Raw genomic sequence first — 27,884 nt, 5'->3', positions numbered from 1 at the left:
GTGTGTGTGTGTGTGTGTCCTTGTATGTGTGCATGAAAGCTCTGACTAAAGGTATTTCCACGATCAGAATTTTACTATGTGCTATTATTTTTTTGCAATAATAAGACATTTACATTTTTTTAAATAATAAGACCCTTTGTTTGTGTTGAGGTGGTGTTGTCTAGTTTTAAACTGATGTGCTTCAGTAAATCAGATATATTAAACTTCACTGATTATATCAGTTGCACCAATAGAATCATTGAAAGCTTAATTATTGAAATTATTAATTTGCCTAATAATTAAGCTATTCTCCATTCATCTACCCAGTGAACCTAACTTCTGTTGCTACACGTCATTTGGAGACAAATCTGTGTGGGTGATGTGATGAGGGGAAACTGATTTTGTCTTTGGTGTCTCCCAAGAGTCTCTGTCCCAGTCCCACATCATACATGTTTAATGAAAGACTGAGGTTATACGCATCATACACACTGCCAAATATGTGTCAGCAGCACACTGAGCTTTAAAGACTTTATTAATAGTTTTATGGAACACCGACAAAATGCAATCCCCATGGCAACACAAACACTTTTACAACACCCATGTTTTCAAGTGGCGTCCTGTAGCGTGATATCAGCGACGCGCTTGGTGAAGAGCAGCAAGCTATTTCGCATTAGCCGCCAAACACACCCCCGTACACACACAAACCCCTGTACACTTACACACACACACACCGAGCGCTATCTCTCCTGTACATTCTGCTAAGCTGCGAACAGCCTCTTAAAGTTTGGCACACTTTCTTTAGGCCTGTGGTGCATTCAGTAGGGAATGCCTCAATAATAAGCATTGACCCCCCCCCCCCCCCATCCTCATCCTTCATCCTGGACCCCCCCCCCCCAACCTCCCCCTCTGCTGACTTACCATGGTAACAGAATGGAGGGGGCACCCAGCCATCATTATCAGCAGAGCCATCTGTCATCAGGGTCGTCAGTCTCAGCTCAGCTCCCATACTGGAGAGAGCTCCAGCTTTAACTAGGGGCATATGCTGCTCCCCTCTGTACTGCACAGCCCTGCTCGCAGAGTGCCAAGAGGTGAGGGGAAGGGTGGAGTGGAGGAGAGAGATAGAAAAAGAGAGAGAGAGAGAGAGAGAGAGAGAGAGAGTAAAGCAGATTTTAGTTTGGTCAGACGGAGATGGTGTGGGTGTGAGAGAGAGACAGAGAAAGAGAGAGGGATGCAGAGAAGTGAGAGAGAGAGGGTAAAGAGATTTTAGAAAGAGAGAGAGAGAGTGGTTGCGGATGGCTGTCTGTCAGTGATAGGATGCCTATTGATTGACTGGGTAATTGATTGATTGGACTCTTGATGAACTGAGTGAACTAGGGGAGTCTTCCAGGCCAGGGGCAAAAGAAGGATAGCATCACGCCCTGCAGCCTCCAAATAACATGACACCAGAATTAAACAGAAGTTCCCCATTTTCACAACTGTCACCCATATGTTGGTTCATCTGTTTTCTTTCCTTGATATGACTATGTGTGTTAATATTTATCCATTGATACATTTAGAAACTGTCCTTATTTCTTTAGCTTCTTTTTCTCTTATATTTGAGGTGGACTTATCTTACTGTTTATTTATTCGTTTATTTATTTATTTATTTATTTATGTACATATTTATTTATTTATTTATTTATCCCAGTGTAGGGCCTACTCATTTCATCATGCTAGCAAACAGAATGGAAGATATCCTCGACCTTGTGTGTGTGATAAATACTGTATACATATACATAAAGCATAAAAGAAGGCATGACTTGCTAAAACTGGCCCACAAGGGCATACAGCTTTAATCAGTAATGACAAAAAGTTCTTTACACGTAGGCCTACATATTTCGAGAACTTACATTACAAGTGAAAACTCTGGTTGACTTATGCAGAGGCAGCTGATGGGAATCGTGATGAAAGAAAAAGGAAGTCGTTGGATTTGCCATATGACTTGCAGGAGACACTACTAACCTTTTGTTTTCGTTTTCAATGGCCATTGTGTTGAGACACTGACAGAGCTCTCAGCTCTGATAGGCCGACAAAGTAGACAATAAATCGCCAGTGAGGCTCTGATTGGTGGAGGCGCAGAGTTTGGCGATATCTCCGCCCAGTCTTGTAAGTTTACCCTTTGTAACTTTCTCTGGAGTGAAGTAAGTTTTCAGAGTTTGAGGGCGGTGTGAGGGACGATAAAATCACCGCAAAGATGAAGCTGTGCGGAAGTTTTCTAGGTCAGTACTCTGTTTTTTTTCTAAATGTTTCTTCGGCGTGTCATAACTAGACGCTAGAAACAGATTGTCTAATCTGAAAGTTGTTAAACTTTAGTTTCTGTATTTAGGTAGGCCTGTTCAGCTTTTGTACCAACTTAAAATGGTCTTATTTAAAGATGTTTATTTGTTGTTTACACTATGTATACATAGGCCTACGTTTCTATTATCAAAACGATGTGATGACATAGTGGCGTTGTTATCAGCCTTTTTATTAGTTTAACAATTCTACAGAACTATTGCCCTTGTCGATTAACACTCGTTCAGATTTCTGTCATAACTATTTCGAGGGTAACTTGTCTGGTGGCACGGTGAACCTAACACGATGATATATTTTTTCTACAATGAAACACTTGTGCTAAATCAGCAGCTGACCCAGGGCTCTTTGTTTTGGGCAAAACTCCCCAAACTCAAAGCAGTCCAGACAGTTTTCAGACAAAGGCAACTTTTGTTCCCTCGAGGATATGTGTTTCAAACTCTATAGGGACGAAGTCAGTCCTCCGGCGTATTAAAAGTTCGTGTGTGTGTGCGTTGAAGGGGTGGGTGGAGTGGAGGAGGAGGGAGGGCCAGCCGGCTTGGCAGATCACTCCATCTGTCTCTGATGGGAGGGGACTTGGGTGAGTCGGGGGTTCCCTCATCCTATTCATTCAGCCGCACCATATGCAATATTTATACTCCTACTCAGACCCGTAGTAGCAGCCCGCAACTTTAATTGTATGCGACTGCAACAGGGCTGTCCATCTGTGATGAGCTTTACGAAGTGGCCGAGTAGAAAAAAAGTCCCAGCTGGTAATCGTAGAAGTTGAGCCTCATTAAATATTCAAAAAGTCTTTCAGAGTTGCTTTTGAGAACAACCTCACCAGACTTTGTGCCAAACTTTTCTACACTTTCTACAACTTCAATTTAACATTATGACTAATTAATAACAACAAGTGTATGTTTAAAACAACATGTATGATAGCCTTTCAACAAATAATTATTATACCCTGTTTATTAATAACTAAATAATATTTTAAGTCATGCTGAAATAACTAGACTATGGCAAGTTCTGAACTCAGGCAATGAGTTGCAAAATGCTGAAAATGGAAGTCATTACAACCCAGCTAGATAACTGTCGTTCGTCTATTCCGCAGCAGACCTATTTCATTCCACGGTATTACTGCGCAGAACAAAGTAGTTCTTTGTTAAAAAACGACATTCGCCATGTATAAACGTAAACCAATATTCATAAAACCCAGGCAACAGAAATCATAAATTGGAAAGTCTACGGAAAACAACGCACCGAAATAAACCTAGGCTATATTAAATCGTAGTTAACATTTCTGCTCACACGTGTAGGCAACACAGCACATATGTTTCTTTTCCATAAACATAAAGGCCTAAACAGTCCAGATCAGAGGTCATGTGGCACAGGTAACAGCACGAATAATATTAGGAGCACAGTGGAACAGACCGTTTTGACCGGCTGCGCAGAGCAATGTGCGTTTCTGTCCATGGTACTGAAATTAAATCACTGCTCGCGCTGTCTTGGGTCCTGAATTTCCGTAGAGCTACATCGTTCACTTCGAGCACCGACATGAATTCATTGTTCCTGGAATCTTAACAAAACCTCTCATTACAGAGGAGGACGACTTTAAATTGCTGATCGCATTCATAAACTTTAGGTTTAATAGTTGGTGTTCTATATTACAAGTGTGAATGTAAAATAAGTGGCAAACATGTTTTTGCCCAAACTCTTTTCGTGTCCTTTGGGTGTTGATGTATTGAAGTGGTTGGGCAGTACCATTGTGTATAACGATGGGGGATTCTCAAATGACAACTGTAACAGATTCCCTCTTCTGTAATGCGATCGCTGATGACAAAAGTTAACTGTTAACTGCAAATGATAGGCCTACAAATGGCACTTCAAAAATTATAGAGCATAGTATTTTGCGATTTTGCACGCTTGCAATGGTTGTTACCCTTATCTCTTTTGTGGGTCTGATATCAGCAAATCCAAGTATATGCATAAGAATTATGTTCAAAGGATAGAGCCGTTGTGTGTTGTGTGATACGATAGTGGGGGTGCAAGGCGATATCAGAAGCCCTGCCCATCTTATGCTGTAGGTTCTACTATGATGATGTCACAACATAAGAGGGGAGAGGAGGGGTGAACAATGGCCCGTGAACGGTAGGTAAGTTATATTATTCTCGTCGACAAAGCAATGGAGACGATGGAATCGGTATTCATTTGTAACATTCCGATTTAGAATAGGTGAATAACATTATCTATACCGTGGAGACGTTGTGGTTTGGATGTGATCGAGACGTCTGAGTTTTTGAACGTCAGACAGCGACTTACCGAAGCGCTAAAGACGGTGTTCAACACTGAAGTTGGATCAAAAAGGCCATCTCTTTGATAAAGGATTCTATGGAACACTGTGGAATATGGTATATAGTCTACATCACCATATGTTGCAGAAATGTAGTTTTTCTCATTGTGCGTTTATATTCATTTTATACCTCGGTGCGTTAACGGACCCACCATTGCTGTTTTTTGTAACCTAATGGACGCCCGGCTAGTAATCTCTTAAAGAAGCAGTTGCTGGTTACCCTCGTAGCTTTTGTGTGTATATTACTATTTCATCCTCCATTGTCATTTCACTATAATACACGGTCTAGCTGTACGATGGGGATGCAATTCATTACCAGAAGCCTTTTAAGTGTGTTGGCTGGCATATTGAATGACAGTTACTGAAGGCGTAATGGTAGAGAGGTGTATAGAGTTGATATTCATATTTATTATAATCTATTAGCAGATTAACAGTTTTCTAAGGCCTTTTGGTCTAAGCTGTGTGGTCATTTTATGACGGCCAAAGGTCTAACCTGTCTATATAACGACAGAAAACTATCCTGTGTGAAGCACCTGATAGTCTGAAGTTGTTATAGCCTACTGCTTTGTGTAAAAACAATATTTGTTGTGATGGCTTTTATCGACTGGAATGGTTATGCAAGTTATAAGAAATACTGTTATGTGGGAAGCATCAAGTATGGCGCTCTGTCGAAGCCTTTAGAGACGCTTTCGATGTGTGCGTCATGGGAAAGTCTGGCCAAACTAAACACCCGTCGAAGCAGACAGCGTCTTTAAACGCGAGTTTAAGCCTATGTTTTGTCATTACAGTGTTCATTGGAGTACTGACTCTGCTGAACCACGGCCGAGGCCTATAAAAAACGTTATTGCATTACCGAAGTGATCTGCCTGGTAGGCTTCTGAGTTTGGCAGCAGGTGCTCTCGTGTATATTGCAGCATGATCTATGCTTGATACCATGCATGGATAGAACTTGTTCTGATGTTAGCTAGGGACCCAGAGAAGCCTGTGGCCCAGGGTAAACAAAGCGTCCAGGCTACGCTAGAATGACAGGTAGCTCTCCGCTAGCGCTAAAGGGGAAACCATCAAAGCGAACCGATCAAAAAACTAGCATTTGTAGGTCCACCCCTATTCTATCACCGCGGAAGGTTTTTTGCTTTTCGGTTGATGGAAATCGCTCATAGGCGTGGTACTGTACAAACTGTGAAAGGAATGGTTACGTGCAATTGGATGCTGCGCTTTCGATGCCGGGGCCTACGGAACAAAAGACTTCAGACGTACATATTCGATTAATAAATATGTGTTATGTATGAAATTGTACCAATTCTGCAATTATGCTGTCTTTTGTTACAAAAAATACTCAATTTGTGGTTAATTGTAAAAATTCCATGAAAAAGCTATTCCATCCATCCATAATGTCCAAGATGTTCTTGGACTAGGCTACTGTACTAGTGCCTCCGGCATATTGCATTCAGCCATATTGAATTGTGATGAATTCTGTTTTTCACCGATTTGTGGAACAGTAGCCTACATATTTTTTTATTGATCAAGTTTGTTTGATCTAAGGTTGCCTTGCTCATCGGTTTAGATATTCATAATTTTAATTCATTATACCGCTTTAGCCAATGGCACAATGTAAACGTTAGCCTATTTATACTGTCAAATGTCAATTTGCTACCGTCAGGAACATAACATAAGCTATAGTTCGAAGTCGAACATCTTTCCATACCTCAGTCACGTACTGTACAAACCAGCGTTGCTTTTATTGATGACTTTTTAAGTCTTCGAATGTGATGTATCTAATTTGAAGAAAGTTTTCCGTGATAAACTTCGTTTATTCCACTGATAAACGTTTTATTCCACTGATAGTCATATTTCTCCGGCGGGTTCTCATGCGAAACCGTTTTGACAGCGACAGGGCACCAGGTGCTTCTTGGAACGTATTAGGCGGCCAGTAATGAGCAATCGAGTGAAACAGCTGGGACGCGGCTTTCCTCTCTTTTGGAGAGCCCTAATCGACACCAGAACGGTGAAGGCACGCAAGTCGTGTCATATGATGATGTATAGTGTTCAAAGACTAGAGAAGAGAACAGAATGTGTGTCTCTTGGGGTATCTCCCTGCCTTGCTTTGCTTGCCTTCTTTTTAGTGGACCACTAGTTTATATTTGTGTGTGTGTGTGTGTGTGTGTGTGTGTGTGAGAGAGAGAGAGAGAGAGAGAGAGAAATGTGCTTTCAGTTCTGTACTAATGTTCTCCTTAATTGGGTTATATGAGTGACCTGCATTACCAAACTCTTTTTCATCATCGTCTTGAACAATAATGGCACAATTTCCATGACCAGACATTTGCTATATTGTAGGTCTGATCCTAATTGAGTTTCCCATTAATGGATAACATTATAGTGAAGGCTGTTAAGACAATGGGAGTAACAAACTGCTATACCCCCTTACAGAAAATGAGTTCAGAGGACAGCTGCTGAACCAGAGGTGGACGAGAGGAGACAGAGACAGCAGCTGTGAGACCAAAAGGACGAGGAGAGGCAAAGTGAGGACAATTCCACTTCTCAGTCAACACACACACACACATACACACACACACACACACACACTCACACACATAGACGTAGTACAGTTCCTTTTTGAAAAGGAACTGTACAGTGGGTTGGTATTGATTGGGGTGTTTGAGAGCATATTTAGAAGGATGGAGTGTGTCTTTATCAGCTGTAACTTGAGCTTGAAAGCTCCTCTGAACAGAACAATTAGATACCTCCCTTTTAACAGCAAGGGATGGATCCCAACATGAGTTTTTTTTTTTATGGCTACGGAGCGTTACAGTATGGTACAGATGGTGTGAAAGCAATTGTATCTGAGGAGCCACTTATGGGGAGATCTTTGAGAAGGAGAATGAGAAGCAGAGAAGAGGAGATGTATAGGTGAAAGGAAGATGAAACAAAGGTTAAGGACAGACAGGAGAAAGGGCAGGGAGAAACACAGAGGGATGTAATGCACTAAGAATAGATGAGGTGAGAAACTGGTGGTTGACACACAGAAGGAACCATCTGAAGAAATAAAGGAGGTGTGTTTTTATGGTATAGCTACAATATACAGTACCTACCATACCTATATCAAGTATTGACTGATGAAGAGTCAGTCAGTTCATCAAGACATTGTATTTACATAAACCAAGTGAAGTTGCCATGTAACTAAGGCTTTATATCAAAGTTTTATTGAAATATACAATGTCATCTGTCTCAAAGTTGTATTGAAATGTATTCTGTATGTATTATTCGAGCGGCTAAGGGAGGGGCAGTCCGAGGCAGGCCAGGAGGGAGAGGCTGAGAATTTTAAAGAAATAAAGGAGGTGTGTTTTTATGGTATAGCTACAATATACAGTACCTACCATACCTATATCAAGTATTGACTGATGAAGAGTCAGTCAGTTCATCAAGACATTGTATTTACATAAACCAAGTGAAGTTGCCATGTAACTAAGGCTTTATATCAAAGTTTTATTGAAATATACAATGTCATCTGTCTCAAAGTTGTATTGAAATGTATTCTGTATGTATTATTCGAGCGGCTAAGGGAGGGGCAGTCCGAGGCAGGCCAGGAGGGAGAGGCTGAGAATTTTTTTTTTGTTTTTGTAACGTCCCTGACTGTGTCTGTGTTCCAGATGAGTCAGGATGCAGACGAGAAGCGGACGCGGACGCGCTCCAAGGGCATCCGAGGTACGTCCCCGTCACACGGTCCCTTACGTCATCTCCCCCCATCACCACGACGACATGATTTAGTCTACCACCATCCGAGTTTGTTAGATATCTAAGATGTGAGAGGTTGCTGGAGTATGCCATCTCTCTCTTTCCCCTTTTGATCTCCTTATGCTCTTTTTGCTTTACAGTACCCCTGGAGCTTGCTGGCCAAGAACTGAGGTACGTATTGAAAAAAAAAAACATTATAATTGGTCATAACTCATATAAGCTCCACTGTTACAACCACTTTTATGAATACCATCAAACATCCTTGATTAAGACACAAGATAAAACAGAATTCAAATCTACCACATCGTATATCTTCTCTAATAAACACATTCCTCTTGAACGGTGCCTGTTGGGACTTCCGAGAGAGGGGCCATCTGTTCGCTTAGAACACATGCTCATTTTGAAAGTCGATGTTGTTTTAAGAACTAACGCAACACACCGCACATCATATTTATTCGCATACTCCTTGGAGGAATGGCTTTTTTGAGCATAGAATCAATCATTGCCTGTTTGGTCTCCTTTTAGTTGTCCTATTCCGGGATGTGATGGCCTGGGTCACGTCAGTGGAAAATATGCACGGCACAGAAGGTAATTTCATATACTCCATCAATTAACAATTGAAAAATGTAGTCAATAAAATATTACTGTTGGCAGGATGTGTAATATATTGGCAATAGCTTAGTCACACAGCACAAAGTGATGTCATCTTTTATCCCCTTGGAGAGGGAAATTTGGCAATAATGATGATCTGTCTCTATGTTGTCATACACACACACCTAGCTGCCAAATAAATCAGTAATTTCATGAAGACGATGAATTTGAGAAGGATTTATTATTGGTGTAAAGTTACTTTATTGATGTCTGTTGTAGTCTATTGGATAACTATTTCACTAATACAACAAGCTTTCCTATGCCAGTCATCTTATAAACAGCTCACGCTATTTGTCAGATATAACAGACAGCCAAATACCTCGACTGACCAATCAGAATCAAGTACTCAAGTACAGTGTCTGACCACAGTGTCCACAAGTTCACCTGCCATTTTGTTGCCATCTCTGGGCAGCGTGCTAGGTTGCCCTCTGGCCAAGAAAAGGAAACAAGAGGCAGAGGCGGACGAAAATCAACCCGCCCCAAAGAAGAAGTCCAATCCCCTGAAGCTGGCCATGGACGATGGCTTCAACGGCGACAGTGACGCGAGCAGCGAGGCGGAGACCAAGGAGGAAGGAGCCGAGTCTGACGAGGAGGCAGCCGCTGAAACGAACACAGAGGCGGTTGAGAAGGAGAGCACTGCTGAGCGACAGGAAGGTACGGAGAGAGAGAGGAGAGAGAGAAGGAGATAAAGAGAGAGAGAAATGGGCAACATGATGAAATAGTTCTGCATGTATTTCTCACCTAACACCAATATGGCTCTGCCGTTGCTGTTTTATTTTGGACTTTGAATATGCCACTCTAAGTGAAAAAAGCTCAGACCTGCAAACACTAGTAAATGCACAGCTACCACTGATGAAAGTTTGTTGATGCCTGATACATACTATATGTATGAACATAAACCTTAGAAATGGTAAAAAAACTAATATAAATATTTCTGCCTTCTGTTTAAAATGAAGCAGGACAATGTAATCAAATTGTCTTTTTTTTCTGGACAGATGAAAATACACTAGCTAATCCTAAAGAGAAAGAGCCAGCGAGCGAAGTCACCCCACCCTCTGATACAGACTTCCCCAAAGAGCCAGAGGAGACCACACCCATCCAGCCGGTTACTATGGAGGCAGACAGCGAGGCGGCACTGCAGGTCGCCGAGGAGATCCAGGCAGCAGAGGAGGAGGAGGAGGAGGACGAGGAGATGAGCGAGCAGGATAGAATGAGGCAGCAGCTGAAGAACGACTCGGCCCCAGAGCCGACTGCCGCCGAGGAGGAGGAGGAGGAGGAAGACGACAATGACGAGGGGGAGGAGGAAGAGGAGGAGAGACAATGCTCAGGTCAGAAGAACAACTCCGACCACCAGTACTACAGCGGGAACTATCAAAGACTGCCCACCAAAGACACAGAGAAGGAGGATGGTGAAGAGGAGGAGGAGGAGGAAGAGGAGGAGGAAGAGGAGGAGCAGACGGTAGCAGAGCCTGTCGCGCCCAATGCTGCTGCTGTTGCCCAGGAGGTGCAGTCAGAGGTGGTGCCTCATGATGAGGAGAAACTAGACCTGATGGAGGAAGAGGAGGAGGAAGATGAAGAAGAGGATGACGAAGACGAAGAGGAAGACGAAGAACACGGCTCTAACAAGGGTTCACCCACTGTAGTAATCGAGCTGCACTCTGAGGAAGAGGACGAGGAGGAGGAAGAGGAAGAATACGAGGTTGAAGAGGAGGAGGAGGAAGAGGAGGAAATGGACAGTGTCTCTCACAGGTCGGAGGTCACGGACGAGTCAGAGACGTACGACATGACCAAGGGCAACCTGGGGCTCCTGGAGCAGGCCATTGCCCTGAAAGCCGAGCAGGTGGAGAGAGCCGCGGAGGAGAGCTGCTCCTCAGAGCCCCTGTCCTACCACAGCCAGGACGAGAGGTCCAGCAAGGCCAGCGACAGCACGCCACGCAGGCCTTACTACGGGAAAGGTACGAGTAATGGCCACAAAGTTAATCTTTACTAGTCAAATTAAAGGGCTTTCTCATTTTAGAGAAGCATAAAAAAGTGCATTGAAATAGCTCATCATAGGTTAGCTGTGTTAGCATAGGTAGTTATATTTGTTATACTCGTAGGTCTCCCAAGTACTATATCACAATTTGCATATCACTTCATGTGCATTGTTTCTTAAATAATGTGACAAGAGAAAGTCCTGCTGAAATGTCCACCTTCGTCCTATTACAGAGGGCTCTAGGTCTGACAAAAAGGAGGTGAAGTGTCCTACTCCAGGGTGTGATGGCACAGGTCATGTGACTGGGCTGTACCCTCACCATCGCAGTCTCTCCGGCTGCCCTCACAAGGACAGGATTCCTCCAGAGAGTAAGTGCACTGGACAGCCATCTTCTGCTTCTCTCTCGATGGCTATCTCTCAGATTTTCTCTAGCTATGTCTCTTCCCTTCTGCCTCTCTGTCTCTCACTCACTCTTTTGTCAGTCTTTTGTCTCTGTTTTCATCGCTCCCTCTCTCTCAGTGTCTCCTGTTGCTTACCTGAGAGACATTAAGCAATACATGACACATTAAAGGTGCTCTAAGCCATGTTGGGTAATGTCACTTCTGTTGACGTTCAAACAAAACAGAGAGCTAGCTCGCTACTCCCTCCCTCTCCCTCCTGTGCAACTCTCCTAAATGCGCATCTCGCGGGGATTGGCTGGAACAGTTTGTTGTGTTTTTATGGTCCAGGGGGGTATTCCAAGTACGTGGTTTAATGATAAACCTAGGTGGTAAACCTCCTACAACAAGAGCCCTATGGTATTGTTTTGTTAGGAGAATGAAGCCATACAGCTCTTCTATTAGGAGGTTTACCACCTACTCTGAGTTAACTAACCCAGGTTTGTCACTAAACCACATACTTGGAAAACCCCCCAGGCTGCACCAGGTTGTTTTTGTTGCTGTTTTTGGAGCCTGGGTTGTCCACAGAGACCGCATTTTTTTTACAGTGTATTCAGGGCACAGGCAGCTAGCGGATGGTGAGGTGATGTTTGCTGTATGTGACAAAAATGTTTCATTGCAACATCGCTTAAAGCACCTTTAATAGTATTGTTCTCCAACAGTTTCATAAATATATAACCTGTCTCTTTCTCTCACTCCCTAGTCTTGGCCATGCATGAAAATGTTTTGAAGTGTCCGACTCCAGGCTGCAACGGTCAGGGACACGTCAATAGCAACCGCAACACGCATCGCAGGTACAGCCCGTGCTACGTTTACACAGAAAATAATATGTGCATCAAGTGAAATTAGGTTTCATTGTTATTATGTTTTTGTTTTCCTTTCTCAAAAAAAAAAAAAAATAGTAATAGTTTAAATCTGACTTAAGCCCTTGGGAATGACAGGTTAACAGTTAATTGCTCTTTCTCTAGTCTTAATATATTTTGATTGATTAAACTCATTCACGAGGATATCAGAACGCAGAATTCCCCTCACACTGTGTCTCTCTCTGTCCAGCTTATCAGGCTGCCCCATCGCAGCGCAAAGGAAACTCGACAAGAGCCACGACAAGCAGCCCCATGTTAGCCAGCCCTCAGTGAGCGAGCCAGCCATCGCAGGAGGCCACTCTGACAGAGTACTGAGGTAACCAACCCCCTCTGCCACACACACACACACACACACACACACACACACACACACACACACACACACACACACACACACACACACACACACACACACACACACACACACACATACACTGGCCCTCAGCTCTGCACTCATCACTCTGTATGCTCTGGAAATGTCTATCGCCATCACCATGTATCATTCCACTCATATACTGCCTCATTTCTCTGACCACAGGATGAGGTCAGTATCAATTAATAACAATTTATCTCGCTCTCTTGTCTCAGCTCTGAAACTAGGCCAGGAAAGAACAGTTTTGTTAAAAAAAAAAAAAAAAAACACATTACAGCAGAATTATGTCCCAGAAAAAGAACCCCCTCCCACACACACACACTTATGCCTTATGAGAACTAATGGCTCCCAGTTGACTCCAATAGCCTATTTAACATAATTCTCTTACTCTTTTCTCTCTCTCTCCCCCTCCTCCCCGCTCCTCCTCCCTCCCAGACCCATGTGCTTTGTTAAGCAGCTGGAAATCCCGCAGTACGGCAGCTACAGGCCTAATGTGGTGCCAGCGACCCCGCGCGCCAACCTGGCCAAGGAGCTGGAGAAGTACTCCAAGGTGTCCTTTGACTATGCAAGCTTCGACGTGCAAGTGTTTGGCAAGCGAATGCTCGCCCCAAAGATGCCCACCAGCGAAACCTCACCCAAAGCCTTCAAATGTAAGGACCTTGTTTACTTCATAGAAATATATACAGAGTGGACAGATGCCATTATATTATATATACCTTATAGACAAATTTTCAGCTGTACTGTCATGGCTCAAAATAATCTAGTCACTATTGTTTATTTTTGTTGATTAGTGTGATCTTTGTACCAGGCAGTAGAAATAGTGGTTTTGAAACTGAACCTGTCAGACGTAGACTGAAGGACCATTCTCATGCGTCCATCTTCCTCTGTGCGTCCCACAGCCAAACCGTTCCCTAAAGCCTCGTCACCCAGTCACAGCCTATCAGGAGGCTACGCCAAGAGCAGCTCGTCGTCGTCCTCCAGTGGTTACGACTACTCGCACGACGCCGAGGCTGCGCACATGGCAGCCACCGCCATCCTGAACCTGTCCACCCGCTGCTGGGAGAGGCCTGAGAACCTCAGCACGAAGCAGCAGGATCCAGACGGCAAGGTACAGCACACACTGCCTCTATATAACTGACCAGCCTATACAACTGACCATAGCTTTCCTTTTTCCTTTGCAGTCTTTATCTTAATTGAAAACAAACAAGTTAAGAGATTAGTTAGATTGTTTTCTGTTTACTTTGAACAAGAATTTAGCAAATGCACAATGCATTGATGTTTCACAACCTTTTCCAATAGCTAGACTCGGATGCACATAAATATCCTATATTCCGTTTTTGATTGTTTACCATGAGGAAACTTTCTCCTGTGCAGGAAATGGACATTGAGGTGGACGAGAACGGGGCAGTGGACCTTAGCATGAAGAAGCCCAAGAGGGAAGGAGTGCAGTCCCCTGACCCTTCCTCTTCGTCATCCTCATCCTCCCAGCAGCAGGGCGGAGTCACCTCACCTCACTCCGCCCACACATACAAACAGGAAGAGTGGGAGGGGCCTCTGGACTACACCAAGCCCCTCCACCAGAAGGAGGAGGAGCAGGAGGAGGTGAGGACTCTCTTAGAGGAATCAATTTGTGTAGTGGTAGCATTAAGCTTGTGGAGGTTTTAAATAGCATTATATTACTTTATGATTTCTCTTAGAGGAATCAGTTTGTGTAGTGGTAGCCTTAAGCTTGTGAAGGTTTTAAAAAGCATCATATTACTTTATAATCTCAGAGTATACTGCACAGAACAACATGACTTTAAGCATGGTGCAGGTAATTCAGAAGCAGCATCTTAAAATATAGTTGTTTTTCCAAGACTTAACAAGCTACAATGTCGTATTAGCATATTAACATGATGAGTCTCTGTTTCCTCAGGATAGTCTTCATTGAAGTGTGTTTATTTGTAATGTTTGTTTTGTTGTATTGGTGTTATTTTGTGTAATTGAGTTGTGGGTAGAAATGGGCTCACTGATGGTCATGTTGAACGTCAATGTGTGTGTCCACAGCCAGAGCACAGCACGCAGTCGTACGCCTCCTCCGAGGGGGAGGAAGATGACGGCACGCAGGAGAGTCTGGAGGACAGGAAGTACCCCGGAGAGGTCACGACCTCCAGTTTCAAGGTCAAGTTCTCCCCGAAGGACGCCAAGAAGGATCTTCTGCTGTAAGTGATCAAATGTACAACCAGGGTTGTTTAGTGGTAATCCAAGGCAGAGTATATCTGCGAATAGTATCTACAAGGTTAACTTCAAATCGCAAACTGCAAAAAGAGAGCATAAGAAAGTGGAGAGACAGCAAGGAAACTGTGTACTGTGCATGGCTTCCTCCAACTTACCAAAACGTACTACATATTCCAACTGTTTTTATTTTCTCGACATCAAGTTGTTATTATTATTTGAAATGAAATATAGGATAGTGGCCCTTCCACTTTTTGCAGTCAGAAATTGGGCTGATCACTGATTCAACCCTCTCTCTTCAGATGTCCCACACCAGGTTGTGATGGCAGTGGTCACATAACAGGGAACTATGCATCACACCGCAGGTAAAGCACAGCTTTAGTACTGATATTAACTCCCCACCTCTCTTGAGAATGCACCACCTAAAGACCCATGTCTCTGATGTCCTCTTTTTGGCACTAACCATTGCAATACACTTAATCAGTCTCTCATCCCACATTAGCACCCATTGACACAAGTTTGAACAGATCTTTTCCCTCTATTTAGTTCCAACTTTGCATGTGACTGTTTGTAGTAATTCATGGCCTTCTTTATGTCTCCTTCACCACACATTCCTTTTTTACTATAAAGCTTCTCGCTTTTTTTCTCAGTTGAACTCTGGGCTGTGAACAAGAGTTGCACTTCTTCAAGCCCTGCATGTCTAGTGATATGCTGTTATGTGAAGAGTTTGAAGTGATTTACTAATCACAGAGTATTCATACATACATCCAGATAATCTCTGTAGTGTTTGTTCCCGTGTGATTTTTTATCTGTGTGAATCCTACCATCTTTTCCTCTTCTCTTGACTGTATCAAATCTGCTTTTGATAACACACTTCAACAATGTTCAGTAGCCTACCTCTCACCAAAGCGCTTTCAATTTCTGATTCTTTGAACACGATTACTTAAAATCAAACATTCTCTTGACAAGAAAGAAAATTGTTTGCTATTGTAAGTCTTTCAGTCTTGTGTTAAGAATCTTTCTTCTTATCTTACCTTCCTCTCTTCCTGTGTGTGTTTCTCTCTCTCTCTTTCTCTCTCTCCATCCCTCCTTTTCTTCCTCCTCCTCCAGTCTGTCTGGCTGTCCTCTCGCTGACAAGTCCCTGCGGACCCTCATGGCAGCTCACACTGCTGAACTGAAGTACGTTTTCTGTGTTCTAATGCATCTCCAGCTTCTCCTGCTCTGCACTGCATTGCATTGTGTGCCCCTTCACTGACCACCACTGACACTGAACTTGAACTCCCACTCCTTTCTGATACTCTTGCTATTCACTTCCTTTTGCCAATGCACACCCATAGTTGATCTGGATGAGGGCATCTTTTGTAGTTGCATAATAGCCTAACATGATTGTAGGTTTGTTAACAGACTTGCATATTTGATTTTGCTGATTCAGTTTGGATCCAATGAGTGGAAGCTACTCTTCCAGGGATCCACATAGCACAAAGGAGTGATTTAATGAATATAAACAGGACATGAATATAATGCATAAATATCACATTAAGGCAAAGTGTCAGTCTCCTTGATGTGGCTGTCATGGATTATGTGTGGATGGTTTGAGTATGTGTGTATGTGCACTCTAACTCTGCTCTTATTGACCTCTCTAGATGTCCTACGCCAGGCTGTGATGGATCTGGACACATCACAGGGAACTACGCCTCTCACAGAAGGTAGCCATACGGCTCTTATGTTCCGTGCCCATACACTCAAATGCCTCTCTGGACATTAATGAATCACTTGTTCTGACCCACAATAATGAGCATGTTCTTCTCCTCTCCTTTGGCAGTTTATCTGGATGCCCTCGTGCCAAAAAGGGAGGAGTGAAAACCACCCCCACAAAGGATGACAAAGAGGACTCTGAACTCTTAAAGTAAGACTTGCGCGCAGCTCAAACAAGCTTCAGTGTGATTATGCCAACTTTAAATAGCCTCTTTCCACGTGCCGTTAATTAACTATCACTAAACAGCTCATAAAATGTTACCAATACACCTTTGAACTTTTTTGTTAATTTTGAACAGTGCAGCTGAAATATTTTGTATAAATATATAAATGATAAATGTACATTTTTTTGTTTTGTTTTGTTTTTGTTGCATTTAACTACATTGTCAGTTTTATTAAAGATACAGTGTTCCATTCATACAGTATTTGGGGGGTCGAAGCGTAATGGCTAAGGAGCTGGGCTAGCATGCAGTAGTCTGAAAAGTTGTGGGTTCAATACCCAGCTTTCATTGTTGTGCCCTTGAGCATGGCACTTAAACCCGAGTTGCTCCGTGGACAATGGCCCTTGCAACATAATTCTAAGTCCCTTTGGATAAAGGCATCTGCTAAATGAACAACTGTAAATGAATGTAAACTGTATTGAAGTTTGTGTATTTAGTTGTGTGCATGTTTTCTCCTCAGTCCTCTTCCCACTGCCAGTGCAAGTGCCACCCAAATCAACCCGTCTCTCCTTTCCAGATGTCCAGTGCCAGGCTGCGACAGCATGGGCCACATCAGCGGGAAGTATGCCACCCACCGCAGCGCCTACGGGTGCCCACTGGCTGCCAAGCGCCAGAAGGAGGGCATGCTGAACGGCACCCCCTTCTCCTGGAAGGCCTTTAAGACCGAGGGCCCCACCTGCCCCACGCCGGGATGTGATGGATCGGGCCACGCCAATGGCAGCTTCCTCACCCACCGCAGGTAAATATACATAGACCATACATGCATTTATATTTATTATATTTATATATTATTTACTTCTCTGTAGACAGACTATCCATGTAAAGTGTTGCCAATCAATTTACTGGACCTATACACTGTATATATATACCTCAGTCATTGTGTCAAATAGGAACAGGGGCAGTGTTCAGGAATAGACTTAGTAAAATAAAGACACTATAGAGACTCAGGGAGGGAGGCAGAGAAAAAATAGATCAGCAGGCCCAATTCAAAGCCCTAAGCCATAAGTGTTCCATGTAAGTAGCGTAAATCAGGGTCGGTTTCATAACTCCAGAGTGGGTCAGGAAAAGTTCTTTGCTTTGGTGGAACGGTGAAAAGGAAGCTGTGAATCTGCCGCTGGGTGACGTAACTCTGAGGAGTGATTTCAGCAGGTCATACCACAAAACTGATGTACTTTTCCCCCCTTTACCTGCAGCTTATCGGGCTGTCCCAGGGCATCGGCCAATAAGAAGAGGGCCAAGCTACCTGGAGATGAGTACATCAGCAAGAAATTCAGAGCCAGCGATGGTAAGACCAAGACAATATCAATATTTTTAAAGAAAGAATACATATCATGAGATTAATAAAAGATTATGCCTTTAATGTGGCTTATGTTCGATAAAATAACAATAAAGATATGTTTATGTGATTAAAAAAGAAAATATTGTGATGTTAAAATGGGTGATTGCATGCTGTGCCATAATTATTACTGTCTTTTGTCACCCTGTATGTGGTTATTCAGAATCTTTATTATTTGTCTCTTTTAGTCCTGGATAATGATGAGGACATAAAGCAGCTGAACAAAGAGATTAATGAGCTTAGTGAGTCCAACTCAGAGATGGAGGCTGACATGGCCAGCCTGCACACACAGGTCAGTCCCCTAACCTAAGTAATCCCCCTCACGGTCCCAGTTGCCTGATCATATATGATTTATGCTTTCATTAGTGTGTTTTCGCATGAACATTCTTAAGTATGTTATAAAGTGTAATTTAAATAGTTTATTGTTAACTCCTGCAATACAAAGCAGTAATATTGAGCTGTGAATGTAATACATTTGTCTTATTGCAAGTTAGGTTCCTATATTTGATTTAATTTATTTAACTCAACTCCACATAATATGGTAATATTAATATGTTAGTAAGTCTGAGAACTACCAGACATTTGCACTCTGAGGAACATACGATGCAGCTGTCTTGATGACTCAGAGGGATGCAGTAACTCAGTGACAGTAATGGCTGCCTTGTAGGCGTCATGTTGATGCTGCTGAGCTAACCTGTCCGAGCTCTCCCCAGATTTCCTCCATGGAGAAGAACTTGAAAAGTATGGAGGAGGAGAACAAGCTGATCGAGGAGAGGAATGATGCTCTCTTCGTGGAGCTGTCTGGCCTCAGCCAGGCCCTCATCCGCAGTCTGGCCAACATCCGGATTCCACATATGGTGAGTCGGACAGACAGGCCGAAGAGTCAATAGAAGAGTCAAACAGTGTGTGTGTGTGTGTGTGTGTGTGTGTGTGTGTGCTGAGTTGGTGCATGCACACAAATATAGTGTACTCCATCAATCACACAAACAGACACACGCACACTTTCATGGCAGCTCAAACTCCATATTAAGGGAGTTAAAGCCCTAACTGCAGTGTTAAAAAAACATTAGCTGCTATGCTAATCTCAGATAGCCTATCAGTAGAAACTGTGTGCTCTTTTGCACTGTGAGCACAAATAAAATTCATGTTCACACATAGTGAGGACAAACACACAATGACACCCAACTTCACCAGCAGTGTCTCACAACTCTTGTTTTTGTTCCCCTTTGTTTATTCAGAAAGAGCCAATCACGGAACAGAACTTTGATTCCTATGTGGACACTCTTACGCACATGTTTACCAACAAGGAGTGCTACCAGAACCCAGAGAACCGGGCCCTGTTGGAGTCCATCAACCAGGCTGTGAAAGGCATCGAGGTGTGAAGAGGAAGGCTGAAGAGGAGGCTGAACAATCGGGGAAAAGTAGAGATGAACGAGTACAGGAAGAGACAGAAGAAAGCAACAGATCTCTGGAGTGTTCACCACGACAACAACAAAAAAGAAAGAAACTGTGAATTGGTATTCAGGTCTGATATATGTATGTTATGTAGGTGGCTTCTACTTCTTGTAAAAGAGAAACTGATGCTTATTTTTCAAATAAGGACCAAAATTCAATGATGCTGCTTTCTCAAAAAAGTGTGATTTTGGAGCCCCCTCTCCTCATGGACAGACTTGACCTTAACAAATGACGCTGATTCTGGAACTCACTACCTGTTTGACTTTTAGAACAACAATCGACCCTGGCCTGCCTTGCTTACTCTCCTCAGTGCATGCAGGTTGTCGTCAGGAGCAACAAATTATGCGTGTGTGTATGTGTGGATATTGGTGGGCGTGAATCTTTGTGTGTGTGTGCGTGCGTGCGCGCGTGCGTGTGTATGTTTGTGTGAGTGTGTGTGCATGTGTTGCAATCAAGGGACATGCCGAATGACTCCCCTTTCTAAATTGCTATTGAAACAGACTTAGAATGCAGCACTGCAGAGCCCTATGTGTCTTGTACAATAATACTGTTGTCCCATAGTTAGTGTAAAGGCATTCCATCTAGTAATATTTATGGTATATGAGCATAGACGTTGCACTTATATGAATAGTTTGTAGTGTCATTATTATTATCATGAAATGAATATTTGGATTGATGATCTGAGATGTAAGTTTAATATTATTTATCAATGTTTTGTGATTGTTTTCCCTATTTATTCATTAATGTCTATTTATTGTCTTTAATTTATTATTTTATTTTTTTTACCGAACAAAATGCTACATCACACACCGTTTTTATCTGTCAGTGAGAAGAAAGAAATTGTCCTCTGTCGTGATGTTTCAAAGGAGACAATATTTTAAAGTATTAACAATAAATTGTTTTATATATCTTTCTATTTATTTTAAAGAACGGGATTTTTAATCTCCTTTTTTAAGTGCAAATATTTTGTAACTAACAGCTTTTGATATTCTTTTTTAAAGGTTTTTCTTTATTTAATCAGTTCTGTTTTCCATAAAGTATTTTTCACACCCTCCACAATGATGTGGGATAAATAGATATTATGTATTTATTATTTATTTAATATTTAAGAACAAAAATGAATGGAAATCTTGTTGCATATTTATTTTGTAAATGTTGTGTGCTAGTGATTGCTACATATGAATAGTCTTTGCCCATCTGTTGATATTGAAATAAAAGGGAATTCTATTGCCTACATCAGTGTAATGGCTGTCAATTACACCTTATAATTATGCTTTAGAAGTTGTGAACAAAAGAAGTACCTTATGTGTGTGCAAATGCTGTCGAATAAGCTATAGGTTTATGGAATTACAAACAAATGACAATTCACTTAATACTCACATAAGAAATTAGACTAACCTAAAAGATAACAATCTGGGCCTAATGACGAGGTATTGTGATGACATCTACTGGATGATCTGGGTAAAACTGGAGAAAGAATGCACACGAAAAAATCATCTATTCATGTGAACCAGTTCTTTCATGTTTCAGAGTAGGCTGTTAGGCGCAGACACGAAATGCTAGAATCGAATTAGTATGACGCTGTGAATTGGCTAACATCAACACCAAAGTAAAACCAGAATGATGGTTTAACATGCATGACGAAAAGTTTCGAATTTAAACTATTAACGTTTTTAATTAATTCCATTTATTTTTGATCGTGTAAAATTACGGAAATGGACGTGTGAAATTGCACGAAAAAAGAAGATATTTGGAAATAAAAGAAAAAAGAAACTACCGTCCCGAGTGTTTTTGTCCGTGACGTCAGTGTCAGCTGGTCAATGTTTACATGTAGCATTGTACCCACTTGCATTGAATGTTTATGGGTAGGAAATCTAAGGAAAAGAAAAGCTAGAAGGTGATCCCCACGCACACTGTCTAGCCTACTCAACGTTGGCAAAGCGTCAACGCATAAGGTATGACTACAATCTAGCTTTAAACGCTTGTGTTGCTCGTGACTATTTTCTTTGTTTGACACGATGATCATAATTTACCTGTTATTGTTGGACAACTGTCCATATCGTCGATCAGACGAATGCTTTGTATTGACAAAGGCCGTCTGCACAACTGTATTATCCTTTATCAGATGTGGCCTACTTTAGTAACCCTTTGTAAGATTACATTTTGCGGACGAAAGTGGGTTGGGTATTTTGCTACCTCAACTAACCGGTAGACAATGTCCAAATTTAACCTGTCTGACTTGTGCAAATCATGTTTTAGCTGATCTGTTTCAAGTGTGGGCTTGTTTGTTGGTACTGTGTGCAGCGTACAAGAGAAAGAAAACAAGTTTAGTTACACAATGGCTTGTTTTTCAATGGCGCAGCTGCATTTTGAGTCTGCGTTGATTGGTGGGAAATATTTCTCAGTTCTGCAGTTCCTGAGGTAGCGTCTCTGGGGAAGTTTGCCCTTCCGAGCTCCGCTGCACCACCGTCCGGATATCCGTAGAACTGCTTAAAACAAGTTCAATTCGAAGTGTTGCATTTTTTTAATAGCGATAAATATTGCACTAAGATCTCTTATCCAGCATGTTCATCATCATATTTTTCTCCCTGTCTTCAATGCACCGGGAGGCCGATGAGAGAGCCGCCCCTCTCTACATTTGATGTATTATTAAAATGTAACATATTGTTTATTCATACATGGTTATTCTCATTGAATTGTATACATGAAAGAATATCCACCGCTGTTCAAAAAGAACAAGCTGTTGTAGGCTATGTTATTGTTAAATGCAACTGATTGATTTAATAATAAAGCTCAGCGAAAATAGAAATAATCTTATGGTCGATGACTGCAACAGGTGTGCACAACAAATTCTATACAATGTCATAGGAGTAGACCTTCTAGGCTATTACAGATGAGCCAATGTGTTTGATTTCGTGAACTCAGCTCATAAAGTATGAACCTTAATGAGATTTATATGGTCATTATTTCACTCATTTGTAAAATATCTTTTTAAAATAGGCTTGAAAACGGCTACTTTAATAAGGCACATATTTTGACACCATCCCTTTTTAATGAACCACGTCCAATAATTGCTGGTTCAATCACTGCTGAAATGTGCACTCTTCATGCATCATAAAAGACAGACAGAATTAAAAACAATATGCTAGTCTGATGACCTTTCCCTTTCAACTCTCTTTGAGAGACATACTGTAGACCATGTATCCACTAGCTTGTATTTCTGCAGCTTGGCTGGAGCAAGTGTAGCTCACTAACAACATGACATCACTGCACACACAAACTAATAAAATGCCTGATCCACCCAAAGAAAATGTACTGTATGAGTCACTCTTTAAAAAAGTCAACTGTGAGTCACTATGAATAAAGTAATCTGTAAGTGAACAGATATATTTGTTAAAAAAATTGTTGCAACATCCAGATACCCTTTTCCCAGACACACAATGGGGGGTGCTGTGAGCGCTGGGGAGGACAACGATGAGCTGATCGACAACCTGAAGGAGGCCCAATACATCCGCTCGGAGCTGGTGGAGGAGGCCTTCCGGGCTATCGACCGCGCCGACTACTACCTGGAGGAGTTCCGTGATAGTGCCTACAAGGACCTGGCCTGGAGGCACGGGAACATCCACCTCTCGGCGCCCTGCATCTACTCGGAGGTGATGGAGGCCCTGGACCTGCAGCCGGGCCTGTCCTTCCTCAACCTGGGCAGCGGCACGGGCTACCTGAGCACCATGGTGGGACTCATCCTAGGTGAGATTCTGTCTGTCTCTCCTCCGTGCCTTCATTTCAGGAAGATTAACAAACAATTTGTACAAAACAAAGTAAAACAAATAAGGCTTGCTCTTGATATGAGCCGTCACTCATACTTGTATATGGGTAGAACAAAAGTCAGCATTTGAAGTAAGTATTGAGTATCATCAGTGTGTTTCTCTCTTTTTTTTTTAAAGTATATTTTTTGGGCTTTTTTATGCCTTTAATCAGATAGGATAGTGGAGATTGACAGGAAGTGAGTGGGAGAGAGAGTCTGGGTGGGATCCGGAAAGGACCACGGGGCGGGAATCGAACCCGGGTCGCCGGCGTACGGTGCAGGTGCCCCAGCCAGTCGCGCCACTGCTAGGGCCGCATCAGTGTGTTTCTCTGTAAATAAATGTATACTTTTGTTTAAATTCATATGAACTTAGCATATACATTGGGTGAATGGTTTCAAAATGGCCATTTTTGGCCATGATTTGTGGATGCTCTGTGAAAAGAAAAAAGAAACTTAAATGTCATCATCATGTCAAAAAGTCCAATGCATTTAGAACCATCATGCATCAAACAAATCCTGGGATCAGTCAATTCTTCTATCAATTTAATTGGCAAGATTTTAGTTATATTAATGTATTAATGTGTACAGAAATACATGATTGATCTGTTATCTGTTTACCAGGTCCATTTGGAGTGAACCACGGGGTGGAACTGCATTCAGATGTGATTGAGTACGCCTATCAGAAACTTGAGTTCTTCATTAAAACTAGTGACAGCTTTGACAGGTGTGTGTACATTTAATATGACTGTATGTCAAACTACTGTATATTTCTGATAGTATACTTGAGTTCCTCATTATAACCACTAACAGCTTTCACCAATGTGTCTACATTCCACGGTATGACTATATGTGAAGCCATTATATATTTCTGATAGTATACATCAGATAGAGGGAAGATTGATGGGTTGTAGCTGTTAGATCTTATTATCTTAACATCATTATGCAGATAGAAGTACATTTAAGGATTTGTTTTATTTCCTCAAAGATTGAGATGTGACAGTTAATATGTAACATTTATCATAAACATATTTGGCCTCACCTACACTGGAGGAAAAGGCATTAGAGACAGACACATGCTAATCAGATGATTGGTGTGCTTCCAGGTTTGAGTTTTGCGAGCCCTCGTTTGTGGTGGGGAATTGTCTGGAGATCGCACCTGAGTCCCGGCAGTATGACAGAGTTTACTGTGGAGCCGGAGTGCAGAAGGAGCACGAGGACTACATGAAGAACCTGCTCAAAGTGGGAGGGATCCTGGTGCTGCCCCTGGAGGAAAAGGTACCGCTGGGCCTACCACACATACTCATAAACACTACACAACAGTGGTGTAGTGTACATGATATGCCAGTCTATTCAGTATAAGCATCAAGATTTCAGTATAACCCACTTAAAATATCAAAGGGTATGTATCAACATACATTTGTAACATAATTTTGACAAATCTTGTTCAATAAGGCAGCACTCTCCCACCTGTCTCCCTGAGCACTACAGGATACCTAAACAATAGGCTGTTGCTCACAGTATACCCACTACAGCGAACTGGACTACACCACTGCCACACACACACACCCTCTCTCTCTCTCCTTCTCTCACACACACACAATATTGTTTAAGTACGTTTCGAGATCAACACAACACTTTTTTCCCCTTCTGCTGTCAGCTAACCAAGATCACCAGGACGGGCTACAACTCTTGGGATACTAAGAAGATTATTGCTGTGTCTTTCGCCCCACTCGTGCTGCCTAAACACAACCAAAATGGCAAACCCAGGGCAGTGCCTTTACGTGAGTACTATTACTATTATTTACTTATATATTATTATTATTTTTTACTGTGTTTTACTCACTGTAAAGCGACCTTGGGTGCTTTAAAAGGTGCTGTGTAACAAATAAAATGTATTATTATTACTAAATATATTGTAACTGAGTTTGAAATGAAAACTGCACAAGATCATTGATGAAATGGATCCCTTCATATCAAAAAGGGGTCTTATTTGGAGATATGCGGCTGTTCTCCCGGTGTATGGATATGAGTACCATTCTGTCCTCTACACTGTTCTAAAACGGCCTCTCCATCAGTGAGTGAAGTGTTAAAGTAGATGTGTGGTTCTGTGTTCTCCACAGCCCCCATGTTTGAGGTGCGCAGCCTGCAGGACCTGTCCCGCATCACCATCCGCCACCTCCTGAAGAAGAGCCTCTCAGGGACGTGGCCCCCACCGCGCCGTGTGGGTGGTGGTAGGGCGGGCTCCCGGCACAAACGCCGGCGCGACCACCGCGACGCTACCTCGCTGCTCACCAACCGCTACGTCTTCATGACCCGCCTCATCCCCGGCCCCATGGACGACAACAACAACCAGTCGGGGAGCGACGAGGACGAGGACGACGAAGACGAGGAGGGCGACGAGAACATCTGCCGGGCCGTGTGCGAGCGCGTTCAGGACAACGAGGAGGCAGCAGCGGCCGCGGCATTGGAGGAGGAGGAAGAGGAAGAGGAGGAGGACGAGGTCGGGAGGAGGGAGGGCAGCGTCCTTCTCATGGAGACTCAGGTGAACCCGCTGAGAGAGAAGATCCTCAGCCTGCCCCTGCCCGAGCCACTGAAGATGTACCTGCTCCACTACAGAGAGAAGTAGAACAGCAGGGGTTGGAACGATAAAGAAAAACCTCCTCTCCTCGCATCCCATACCCCATCCCTCTTCCCATTCCCCCTGATGGTGCCTGGAAGCTACGCTAGCCGTTCTTGAAGTGTCCCCTCCTACCCACCCTCTCTTTCACGCTTGGAGATGTGACTCTTTTCAGACTTACTGAATGACAAGCAGGCAGTCGACTGGACTGCATCTTCATCCAGTGCATCTCTGAGGAAATCATCTGATTATTAACTGTCATGGAGTGGCCTTGGTGGTGGGGGGTATAAGCGTGAAAGACAATGCTGAATTAAGTATTTACATCTCTTCGTAATTATTTTTGAGTCAGAAAATAACGTTTGAAGTGCACCACTCCGTAGTCCCTTCAAACTGGTTGGAATCCACACAGTTATGATATAGATATACTGTATAGTCACACCGCAAAATACCAAGTAACAAGCCTATCAGGACTATACACGTCTCTGCTAATAACTCCCCAACTCATTGCAGCTGAGAGAACATCAAGGAGAAGACAAGATTACACTGGACAGTGAACATGTCATGTTGTCTATTAAAGAACTTCTGTCCTGTTGCAACGAGTCACCTCTTATCCCAAGCTATGTGGAAAGGCTATGTGGACTATCTACTACGGTGTCCAACACCATTCCCTCTTGATTGCTAGGGGGACCCCGAAGATGTTTGACTGTTTTGAATGAACTACAACTCTTACATTTTTCAATCTGGAGCAGCAAAACAAATCCAAATCTCAGTGTTATAATCTTGAATAGCCTGAAGTAAACGGGGGTTGGAACTTGTGTTATCTGTGCCCCTTTTCAGTGGGTAAATGCTTTGTACGAAGGCAGTCATATCTGGAACATCCTCTATGATATTTGGCATGTAGAACAGGGTCTTTGCAGTTTGTCTTTGTATGAGGATGGGATGAAATCAGGGTGTCCAATCAACTACTTATAAGTTTTATCAAGGTTTAAGTTATGTCTTTGTTCTAGTGTAATTTGTTGAGTATGATCAAATATTGCAGATAACAGCTGTGGAAAGGTACAATACAACTCTAAACTATTTACAATTAGGGTGTTATTTCATCTGACCTTCTAAAGGAGTAGCAGCATCACTTGGCATCTGCAAACATCCGCAAACATTTGTAAAACCTGTGAAAGCTTTTTGTTGTACCCTCTAGAATTTTTTTTCTAATTTTCCACTTTTAAAGGTGAGACCTTTACCTCCATATTGCTCTGTAGTATTTTGTTCAGGGGTCCTTGTCCCATATAAAAGAAAAGAGGGGGAAAAGCATGGCTGGCTGAAATCACTTCATATCATTCTGATACCTCAGCAGCCAAGATTACAGAGCAAAGCCAGGGGGATTTGTGCTTAAACCGAAGTTGGTAGCAATGATGCACTTTTAACACAGCAGTGAGGTCATGTACAGACGACCCCCCCTCCCCCCCTTTACTCTTTTGGTGCAATCCTCTTTAAATTCGTATCTGTGCCAAAACGTAGCCAGCACTAGAGGACTCAAACGATGCATTGTGATGTCATTCTGTAACCATGTATTTGAAGATTGTCAACTCTGTCTATTAAGATCTTTACGGTACGGCAGGGTTGTCAAGGGCGTACTGACGAAGGGCAAAAAACAAAAAAATATATGGGGATGAGCTGTACTCTCTAGTGCTGTTGATGTCAAATAAACTTTGAAGTGAAATTAAACTGCAAGGCTCGTTTTGGGGATGGACGGGAGTATCCAACATATTACCCATAATGCACTGCCTCTACTCCTAAATCCAGACGTG

The 27,884-nt window shown here is 42.6% G+C and overlaps 2 protein-coding genes across 3 annotated transcripts; both read left to right on the top strand.

The window, feature by feature from the left end:
* The first annotated feature begins 2,212 nt into the window (after positions 1–2,212).
* myt1a (myelin transcription factor 1a) lies at positions 2,213–20,257 on the top strand. Its single transcript, XM_076275817.1, has 23 exons — positions 2,213–2,237; positions 7,073–7,164; positions 8,293–8,347; positions 8,518–8,548; positions 8,903–8,965; positions 9,441–9,682; positions 10,024–10,983; positions 11,237–11,371; positions 12,144–12,234; positions 12,494–12,619; positions 13,112–13,326; positions 13,576–13,784; positions 14,051–14,278; positions 14,723–14,877; positions 15,193–15,255; positions 16,001–16,069; positions 16,534–16,596; positions 16,713–16,796; positions 17,384–17,605; positions 18,060–18,151; positions 18,391–18,494; positions 18,916–19,059; positions 19,441–20,257. The coding sequence occupies exons 1-23, from the start codon at positions 2,213–2,215 to the stop codon at positions 19,582–19,584; spliced, it is 3,612 nt and encodes a 1,203-aa protein (XP_076131932.1). The 3' UTR covers positions 19,585–20,257.
* Positions 20,258–21,178: 921 nt separating this feature from the next.
* Positions 21,179–27,784, top strand: pcmtd2a (protein-L-isoaspartate (D-aspartate) O-methyltransferase domain containing 2a). 2 transcript variants are annotated; one of them, XM_076276540.1, is made up of 6 exons: positions 21,179–21,612; positions 23,091–23,404; positions 24,084–24,186; positions 24,566–24,737; positions 25,120–25,243; positions 25,583–27,784. In XM_076276540.1, exons 2-6 carry the CDS (start codon positions 23,098–23,100, stop codon positions 26,086–26,088), a joined length of 1,212 nt encoding a protein of 403 aa, XP_076132655.1. In that variant the 5' UTR covers positions 21,179–21,612; positions 23,091–23,097; the 3' UTR covers positions 26,089–27,784. The 2 variants fall into 2 exon arrangements, with proteins under 2 accessions (XP_076132655.1, XP_076132654.1); XM_076276539.1 differs by having other exon boundaries at positions 23,076–23,404.
* Positions 27,785–27,884: the final 100 nt, after the last annotated feature.

This window comes from Alosa pseudoharengus, unplaced genomic scaffold (genome assembly GCF_046254945.1).
Source record: "Alosa pseudoharengus isolate Yale_2024_CS ecotype anadromous, Long Island Sound unplaced genomic scaffold, YU_APseudo_1.1 YU_APseudo_1.1_scf_9, whole genome shotgun sequence".
In the NCBI taxonomy this organism is placed as follows: Eukaryota; Metazoa; Chordata; class Actinopteri; order Clupeiformes; family Clupeidae; genus Alosa; species Alosa pseudoharengus.
The sequence above is the reverse complement of the archived record's forward strand: the minus strand, read 5'-3'. Positions and strand labels throughout refer to the sequence as shown.